The sequence below is a fragment of the Lupinus angustifolius genome, chromosome LG05, assembly GCF_001865875.1.
Source record: "Lupinus angustifolius cultivar Tanjil chromosome LG05, LupAngTanjil_v1.0, whole genome shotgun sequence".
Taxonomy (NCBI): domain Eukaryota; kingdom Viridiplantae; phylum Streptophyta; class Magnoliopsida; order Fabales; family Fabaceae; genus Lupinus; species Lupinus angustifolius.
Genome location: NC_032013.1, coordinates 24740636 through 24751286, shown reverse-complemented (window position 1 = coordinate 24751286; position 10651 = coordinate 24740636). Strand labels below are relative to the sequence as shown.

Sequence of the window (10651 nt, the reverse complement as noted above, 5' to 3'; positions counted from 1 at the left end):
AACTCTTATATACATGTTGGTACAAGATCTTTACTTGTGTTTCTAGTATTGAGTGTTGTTCAAAGATGCTATTTTTATGGCGGAAAGGTCCCTTAAAAGTGTGTAAATATGTACTAATTATAGTAAATGACCAATTAAAGTTATAATATCTATCATTGATTTAATATGAATTGCATTAAAACATTGAATATTAATTCATTTCTTTTAGTTAAGCTACATTAACATTGAGTTAAATGTCTTGTTTTCTTTCTATCTTTCTATTTCCAAGGCTACAATCTCTCGTAGCTGAATCATTCTATTCTTTTTGACCGATGTTCATGTAACATGCTCAAATGCACATTTGTTTCTTAAATTTGCTTGGTCAGTTAGATTTGATGATGGAAAGCTACAACTACGGAAATTATTTTGCAAAACCATGAAGGTAATAACAATCCTAAAATATGGAGCTATCTTAGAGTGTCTCCTTGGACTTGCATGAAAGTGTATCGTTTTGTTTCAACTGCCAAAACATAATCAATATTAATATAATTAGATATGACTACAAAACCTAACCAATAATGTATTTATAAATTAACAATACTTACAATTGTTTCTTGATTCTTTTATACCTCGGTCGAGAAGTTCGATATGGATACAAATGTTTAGATGTGTTCTTACGGTTTTCATTACTTACTTTCTACAAAAACAAACAACATTAACATCAATAATCATATATACAAAAGCATAAGTATACAAACAATACAAAGAAGATGATTTTACCAAGAGAAAGACTTGTTTTATGTGTAGTGGCAAAAGCCTTCCAATGCTTCTCTTCAATGAAATTTGCATATTTGGTGAGAGGTTTGAGGTTGACATTGCCATCAGCATCTTTGATATACTTGCTGACATGAGTTTTGAATTGTCAAAGAGTCTTGCCGACAAATTTAAGGATGTAATTCTTGTGTTCCCCACTAACATCAAAAGTTGACTAAAACACATAAATATAACACGTAAGTGCATTGCATGCAAACACAAAAATACATATATATTGCGTAAAAACACATATACATTGCATGAAAACACATAAACACAAACACATAAATGGAAACTTACAATTATATCATTCCAAATACGCTTTTTCACGGGATTCAACATCTTACCATTCCAAGAGCTAAATGTTATCAACACATTCTATCTAACCACAACCCTGATGTAGCTTACAAATGTGTTGTCACTCTTCGTGTTTAATGACTGGCAATTTGTGTTCCATTCAACAGGTAACTTCACATTCTTACCCATTGCACGAATAATCTTCTTCATGGAAGTCATCCCACATAGAATACGTTTATGAATAACCAATTGCTTATCTGGTGAAGTTCGTGTAGCATCATCACTATTATGAGAATCATTTCCACTTTTGGAAGTCATTGATGAAGTTTTTTGAGTGGGTTATCTGCTTGAACAAGTTTGAGAGTGTATGAAATTTTCTGAGTCTATGAGACTTTGAAGGTTTCCGATTAAACAAGTTTGAGAGTGTAGATGAAGATAAATCAACTTTTGATATTTAAAACTCGTAACATATTAGCAATGCTCATTTAAGCAAGCACTGTCGATATGTGATCTTCAACAATACTTATTCAAGCCAACATTGTTGAATAGATGCAAATCAACAATACTTGCTTAAATAAGTAACGTTAAATAATACTCATTCAAGTCAACGTTGTTGAAGTTATATTCTCATAATCAAATTTGTTTATGTTATTTAAGAATATTGGAGTTCAAGCTAAGTTTTGAATGAAAATGACATATCAACAACGCTCATTGTAAGAAGTGTTGTTGATATGTCATCTTCAACAATGTTCATTCAAGTTAGCGTTGTTGAATAGATGCAAATCAACAACGCTTTTTAGGAACACACATACCCCCTTGAAGAAGGGTTCACTATGGATTAGAGACTTGGCAATCTAGACTTGGGGATCCTTGAAAACAAGCATTGTTTCTGGAGTAGTACAAAACGAAGGGTTGGGAATGGGAAAAACACCAGCTTCTGCAAACTTTATTCTCTAACGATGGAAAGAGATGCAAACATGGCGACCTAAGGAGTTGGTCGAATGGAGTTTGGAAATAGTTCATCTCTTGAAGAAGACACATTTTTATTTGGGAATTGGAACTAACTAATAATCTTATGCAGTTCTTACAGAACATACCTTGAGGAGCGACATAGAAGATCATTGATATTGGATTCATGATAAGTCAAGCCAATATATCATCAAATCAGTATACCAGATCCTTTTAAGTAAGGAGAACGAACAACATGCGACTCAACATAATATTTTCAAACTTTTGTGGGAGTCCAAAGCACCCTTGAAGGCCACCGCTTTTGCTTGGTGACTATTTCAGGATAGAGTATCCACGATAATATCTATTTGGCTAGCAAGGAATGACATCATATTCAACTCCAAGAAGACCACTATTCATCAAACTTTAGAGATTATGAAGGTGAAATCATGATTCTAGACACAAGGTAAAAGTGAACATGGAGTAATGTCATTCTCCAAGTTGGTGGTAACCCATATGAATGTTTAATTTCATTCTCCTCCTAGATTCTTGTTGTAATTTTGTGATTATTAGAACTCTTCTATGTAAATCGTGTCTCTTTGGTACTATTCTATTAATACATTTTTCCTTATTAAAAAAATTGGTCTAATTAAATTTGCTTCTTAAATGACGAAAACCTGACAACTATTAATACTTCAACAAATCATTTAGATTGTATTTATTCTTCTTAACTTATTTTAGATTTGTGCAAAATACAGTATTACTTATTCATGTTTTTCTTATTTTTTTTAATAAAATCTTACTTTCTTTACCTAGGAAAAAGAATACTTCAACATACCTATATAGTATAGGTATGAGAAAATGTGTGAAAGATCAAGTGACAAATAAAGATGAGGAGAGAGAGAGAGTTTGAAGGGAAAGTAATTGTGATTATCTAATCTAAGATCTGAAACAGATCTTAATTGTTTTATGATGGGGTCTAGAAACATCTACATACTTCACATGATGAATAGAGAATACCTATTTAGCAGCTTCATCTTTTGTTACATAACCAGTGCCAGCATGTGCATAAATTTCACATATACTTCATAATATTATGAATCAAGTTGGAAAGTTTATCATGTAACATTCCATGATATGCCTTATATCATTATTATTGTTGAACTTCGTGATTACATCATTTGTTGCTGTTTTCCATTGCTCCTTTTCCATTTTAGTTTAAAGGACTCAGAATGTTCTATATAATACATACACTGTTGATTTTTTTACTATTCAAATTTTCTTTTCTGGATGTGTTACTGCAACTGTTTAGGTTTGTTAATTGTTGTGTACATTCCTTATCTTCTATGCATTCCCCTTTTTTGTGACTCCAAGATTGAAACATTTCTGTTGTGCATATACCATATAGTTAAGTTAGTTTCATCTCAAAACAGCTTTTTATATCAAAAAAATGTTTATTTTCTAGTTAGATTTAATCATTCCAAAACATGCTCTTAGTTGTTTACTATTTTTGTGGCATGCTTTTGATGCAACATGGCCTATAATTGGGAAAGAGATCACCTATCCTCAAATGTGTTACATTCTCTGTCTTGAATCAATCATATGTTGCCATATGAATAAAAAAAAATTTAAAAAGAAAAAATAGTATTTTGATTGACTCGAGACAAATAAGGAGATATCATTTAAGACATGGTGATCGCTGTCCCTGTAATTCAAGCAAATGCCACATACTTATGCAGCAGTATGCTATCTTTATCAAAAAATCAGTATATTTTATCTGTCTACCATACACAGGTCTTTCTCACATATATATATATATATATATGCTTGCAAGTTGCAGTTTTCCTGCATTTCACTAAAACTGAATATTCACAAGATATGTATATTCATTTGTTATTTTGTTAAAAGCTTTCACAGGAGATTTTTAATATTTTTTCACTTTATATGTAACTGTAGATTTTGTATCAATGTTTAACTTTTAATTTATAATATAATCATGGATGTTGTTTGTATACAGATAGATTATTCCCTAAAGTAATCAATATTTGGTGCTCTTCTTATTTACTATATCTGGATAGTGTGAAAAGTATCTACCAATGTTCCATTTGTGTGGTGATATTTTTTCTAAAAAAATGACAATAAAGGCAAAAATGTATTTTTTGGATAGTTAAACGTCTTAAGTGTTTGTAAACAAGTTTTTTTTTAATTTTTTTTTGAATAATTAAACGCCTCTATTTCTTTGCAAAATATACTATGTAAATTGTGCCAAACACATTTCACAGAAACCAACGGGCGTTGGTTCAAGTGATACATGTTTGATTCTCCTTAAGCAAGAAACCGAGTTCTTGTGAATGTTCCCGGTTCGAACAGGATTGTGGGAAACAAAAAAAACACATTTTCACAGAAGCTTTTATACTATATCACTATCACTATTAGAGTGAGATTGAAATTTAGTTGTGTGTATTTACATAAAAATTCATCCATCAATTACTCACTCATTTTTAAGTGACTATTCTAAGATTAAGTTTTAACTTCTGTTCAAGTAATACAAACTAAAATGACTAAATGTAAAAAAAATTATAACTAAAATGAGTAATTAGGTATTTTAGCATAAAGAACTAAGCAAATTCATGGATGAAATTGCAAGTGAAGTGTAATTTGAAGGTTAAGTTGCATAGGCATTTAACTTATTTTGGGTTTTTCCGTTATTTGCCAAGCTAGATCAATAAAATTGAGAGAATTGATCAAATCAAGCCCAGATTCAAATAAGACAATAAAATGAATTTGATTTTCAAATTAAAAAAAGAAAACTCATACTTTAACTATACTTTTTTATGACTTATCTTTTAACTATACTTTTTTATGACTTATCTTTTAACTATCGACTAAGGATTATTTTAATAGAATGTTTTTTTAAATGACAAAATATATAATAAACACTGCTCAAAATTATGTTAAAAATGATGATGCTATTATGAGAAGTAACGAACATTAATTAAACCGTGATATACCACTTCAGAGAAATGAGAGAACACATTTTTAACGTACATTGGGCCAGCTCATTATTTAAGGAAAAGAAAAACATCAGTTTTTTTATTAGTATATTTTCATTTTTTTTTGTAAAGAACTAATTTTTTTGCTAAGTAACTAATAAATGTTGCTCATAGGAATTAAATTTTTGACATTTTAATCATTCTAATAATTTAGCAAGATCTTATTACAACAAACACTTTGTTGGTAAATATGTTTTTTAATAAGAAATAATTACTAATAAGTCACAAGGGCTGTTTAAGGAAATGACATATTCAAACATAAAAACATCCTAGTCTTTCAAAAATTGCAAGAGGCAAGAAGTGGCACTAAAACCAAACTTGTGAACATGTGCTTTAACGAATTATTTTAGACTAAAAAGGAACTTGAGAAAATCTATGTACCACTTGAGAAAATCTGTGGGCCACTTTAGAAAATCTATGGACTGGAAAAGAGGTAGAAAGGCTAAGAATTCCCCACGTATGTTTGGTTACATTACTTTTGTACAAAATATTGTCATTTAGTATTATTATTGTTGTAGAAAGAGAATACTAGAAGCATATAGTTCTAGAAGATATCATTTATGTTATCTTTTTAGTTTTCCACGTGTATCCTCCTACTGGATGCAATCCTGTCCGAGCCGGAAACATCCATAGGTACGTGGGGCTAACTCTCCCAGCGAACATTTTTCCATTCACAAAACTCGAACCTGAAACCTTGCTTAAGGGGAATCAAACATGTACCACTTATGTAATTGATGAGATAAGCTGTCATAATATGCGATGGATTTATCTATAAGATATATAATAAGAGTGCAATATTAGTAAGAATTTATACACAATCAATATATTATCTATGATTTATTATATTAAAGAGTAAAAAATAATTAAATATAAATGATGAATAATATAATAACAATATAATAATATACATATTTTTCTAATACAAATAAATCATCAAATATAGCCATGTCACAAGAAGTTAGCTCAAATTCAGATATTTACCATCAAAATTTTAAATAAAATAATTCAAAATTTATCAAGTCCTCTTTTTTCCTTATCTTTAAACTATACTATTTTTATTTGAAGAAATAAAAAATTCAAATAAATATTTAGATTGTAAATATGAATCAGAATATTTTATGATAGCAGTCATAAAAGATTAAAATAACTGACTTGATCTATATTGATATTTTATCAGATTTAAGATTTTTTAAATTTTTAGAGACTAAAATATTGTAAGCCAATAAATTTAAAGGGTTAGATAAGTGGTCACTGATATATATTTTTTATTTATTGGTAAACACATAAATGAATGTTCACGTCAATTCTATTTTTAGGGTTGCGTGGAGGCAGAGAAATATGTGATGCAGAATCATTTTACAACGTCCACAAGATTCTAGTCCCATCCATGCACCACTAGTACTTTTGCTCATATAATCCAATGCTTATTGCATATGCTCTTACATCATCACCCAATAAGTTGGAGACACTATAATTTTGTAATGAGTTCTATTAATTGTAGATTAATTTTTAATCCATTTTTCTTTTCTAATATTGTATTTAGTATTGTAATACTTTTATTGTGAGCTTCCGTTAGATGAGAATTTTCTTTACCTTGTTATAGGAATGTTATGAGAATCTCATAGTTTCAAATCATAAAAGTATTATCTTTGTTTACAACAGTGACATTGTGTATATCTAAACTCGTAAAATGTATACATTTAAACTTGTAAAGTTTATTAAATAGGAGTTTTATACATCGAATAAACATAAGAAGTATGAGAAATTTTATATTTGAATCCAAATACATGTAGGAACTAAGTTAACTTTAAGATATATTAGAATATATAGAAGAGCATGAAAATATCTTAAATTATCTTATATATAATATTTTAGAGGCGTTCAAATATAAAAATAATATCCAATAGTATTGTTATAATATGTTAGATTTGTTTAAAATATCCTAAAAGATTTGTTAACATAGAACTTATTTTATATTTTATGAACTGTTTCCTTATCTAAGTAGGAATTTATTATTAGTATAAATAGATATAAATATTATGTCATTTATATCATCATATCATTTATAATATTATTAATACAATTTATTATTTTCATAATTTCATTTCCCCTTCTCATCTAAACTCTATAATTTCAATATGATAAATACCAAAGTACTCATCTCTATCTCTTATTTTAATTTTTTATATATATAAGTATTCCAAAATGTATAAAGTAAAGGTCCAAATTTACACACCCACATATACTAATAAAGCATTAGTCTTTGATTGTGTAAGACCTCGTTAGATCCTTAAAAAGACCAAGAAATTAAGGATTTGAATTCTATGAGCAACACTTGTTGAGAATAATAGTCACATACATCGAAAGAAATTAGTTCATTATTTATGAAGTGATGGACACCCTTAGTAGTAAAAAGAAAATTACAAAACAATAAATAATAAGCAACATACAATAAAAGTATAAAACTCTTTTAACAATTGCCCCATTGTTGTAACCAATTGTTTTACACAATACATTTTTCCATTTTGTATATAAATAGAGGAAAACACACAAATTAGAAACATGTGTAAGCAACATAAACTTAAAAACTCTTTTCTTGTAGTAACCAATAATAACTAGCCATGGTTTCTGAAACAAACATTCCTCACTTCACCCTTTTTCCTCTAATGGCACAAGGCCACATCATTCCCATGATGGACATTGCAAGACTCTTATCACAACATGGAGTTAAAGTTACCATTTTCACTACACCAAAAAATGCTTCTCGTTTTACCTCAGTTATCTCTAGAGCTGTTTCTTCAGGCCTTCAAATCCAACTACTTTTACTTCAATTTCCATCAAAAGAAGTAGGTTTACCTGAAGGGTGTGAGAATTTTGACATGGTACCTTCAACAAATATGATGCTCAATCTCTTCAATGGGATTACCTTGCTTCAAAAGCAAGCAGAAGAACTCTTTGCTACACTAACACCAAAACCTAGTTGCATAATTTCTGATTTTTGCATTCCTTGGACATCTGAAATTTCTCAAAAGTACAACATTCCAAGGATTTCTTTCCATGGGTTTTGTTGCTTCTGCCTTCATTGCACTGATGTGGTACGTTCTTCAAAGATTGATGAGACCATAACTTCAGATTCAGAATATTTCACTATTCCTGGCCTACCTGACCAAATTCAAGTTACTAAACTTCAATTACCAGGAAATATGAGTGTTAGTGATGAAGATAAGATGCAGGAGTTTAGGGAAAAGATGATTGATGCTGAAACAAAAGCATATGGTGTTATCATAAATACTTTTGAAGAGTTGGAGCAAGCATATGTCAATGATTACAAGAAGGAGAGAAATGATAAGGTATGGTGTATTGGACCAGTTTCACTAAGCAACAAAGATGAGTTGGATAAGGCTCAAAGAGGTAACAAGGCCTCAATTAACCAACACCATTGTTTGAACTGGTTAGATTTACAACAACCTAAGTCTGTAGTTTATGTCTGTCTTGGAAGCTTGTGCAACTTGATTCCTTCACAACTTATGGAGCTAGCTTTGGCCTTGGAATCAACACAAAGACCATTTATATGGGTTATTAGGGAAGGGAGTATCCTTAAGGAGTTAGAAAAGTTGATTAGTGAAGAAGGGTTTGAAGAAAGGATAGAAGGTAGAGGCCTTATAATTAGAGGTTGGGCACCACAATTGCTAATATTATCACACCATGCAATTGGAGGGTTTTTAACACATTGTGGTTGGAATTCAACACTTGAAGGGATTAGTGTTGGTGTGCCAATGATTACTTGGCCTTTATTTGCTGACCAATTCATGAATGAAAAGCTTGTTGTTCAGGTTTTGAAGATTGGTGTTAGCCTTGGTGTAGAGACTCCAATGAAATGGGGAGAGGAAGAGAAGAATGGTGTGTCATTGAAGAAGAATGATATTGAGAAAGCAATATGCATGGTTATGGATGAAGGTGAAGAAAGTGAAGAAAGAAGAGAAAGGGCCAAAAAACTCAGTGAGATGGCAAAAAAAGCAGTTGAAAAAGGAGGTTCTTCTAATCTTAATATGATTTTGCTTATCCAAGAAATAATGAAGTTACAAGAAAGTAAAGAAGATGATATAAATTTTACTCCAAAAGAGATACAAGTTACATGTTGCAATTGATTTTCCTTTGTTTAGTCATAAGTTACATGTCTTTGTGCTGTCATATTATTGCTTATTGCACATGTTAATTGTAACCATTGGATCCATAATGTAAGCATAATGGTTTTTCATATTGTTGAATCATAGCTAATCTGAAGTAATATTATTAGTCATGTGAATTGGTACATGATACTCCCCTATGAATAATATTGTAAAGATTCTATTCCGAACACGTAAAATGAATATTAAGGCATGAGAAACTTTATTTATAGTATATGAATATATAAATTTTTTACCTAACTAACTAGTTAACAAACTAAAAAACATATGTTGTAAAATAATTCAACATGTGATAAATATGTAAAATGTGTAAAATATGGTAGGTTTCTTCACCAATATTAATAGCACAATATTAAATTCTTATTGGTAGGTCATATTAGAAATATCAATTATCATTTAGATGATTCCAGTAGCTTATGCCATCAAATAGTAAGCAAATGACACATGTGTTCCTAGGTGTTGAATGTAAATATTATTACATAATATATGCTTATGAAGAGGATCAACTTATTATAATTATTTTTCCAAAAATGCATTAGTATAAATAGGATGATAATTTGTTGTACCAATTATCAACAACAAAAGTTGAGACAAAAAAGGTATAGTGTTTCAAGTGTGATATTTGACAAATAAATTTTTGTTTGTACACGTTATTCTTTGTTTGCTTATATTTGTATGTGTAAGTTCAGTGCAAGGTATATATCAATCTACACTTCTGTAGTACACTTAGAGTATTTTGAAGGTCATCATTTATACAATTTACCCGCATCCCATTTTATATCTAACAATATTGACTAATTGATTTTGGTTTTGAAAAATAATGATGGATATAGATCAATGGTCAAAATGTACACGAAAAATTAGGTCTAAATATAAACAATGACTTAATAATATCAATACCCATTATATGTACATATCATTTTTATCATACACACTCTATTTCTTTCTTTTAAAACAAATAAAATTTAACCTAATAACAAGTGTTTTTAAACCTTAACCCTCTACCAGTGTTGTGAGTATCGGATTGTACTAGATAGTCTGATTGGTCTAATTGTTGATCGGACTTGAAAACGGCTCTAGTTTGCAGTTTTAACTAAATGAGAGTTGGATCGCTTTGAACCGAGAAAATTTTAGTCTAATTGTGTTAACCCGGGTTAAAGCGCAATAATCCAACAAGTAAACGGACGATTTACTTAAAATTAAAAAAAAATAAAGCACGACTATATTCTTTTGTTTTATTCCGGTTCAAAAAAGATGGAGATATGTGATTTCAATATAATTAAATTTGATTAATTTTTAATAATAAAAAGAGAGACAAATTTAAAAAATGAAGAGGAATCGCAAACATGGCTTTGTTATTTTGAAAACAAAATA

At 29.7% G+C, this 10651-nt stretch overlaps 1 protein-coding gene across 1 annotated transcript; it reads left to right on the top strand.

The window, feature by feature from the left end:
* LOC109348356 (UDP-glycosyltransferase 73C3-like) lies at positions 7648-9390 on the top strand. Its single transcript, XM_019588755.1, has one exon. It carries the CDS (start codon positions 7712-7714, stop codon positions 9236-9238), a length of 1527 nt encoding a protein of 508 aa, XP_019444300.1. The 5' UTR covers positions 7648-7711; the 3' UTR covers positions 9239-9390.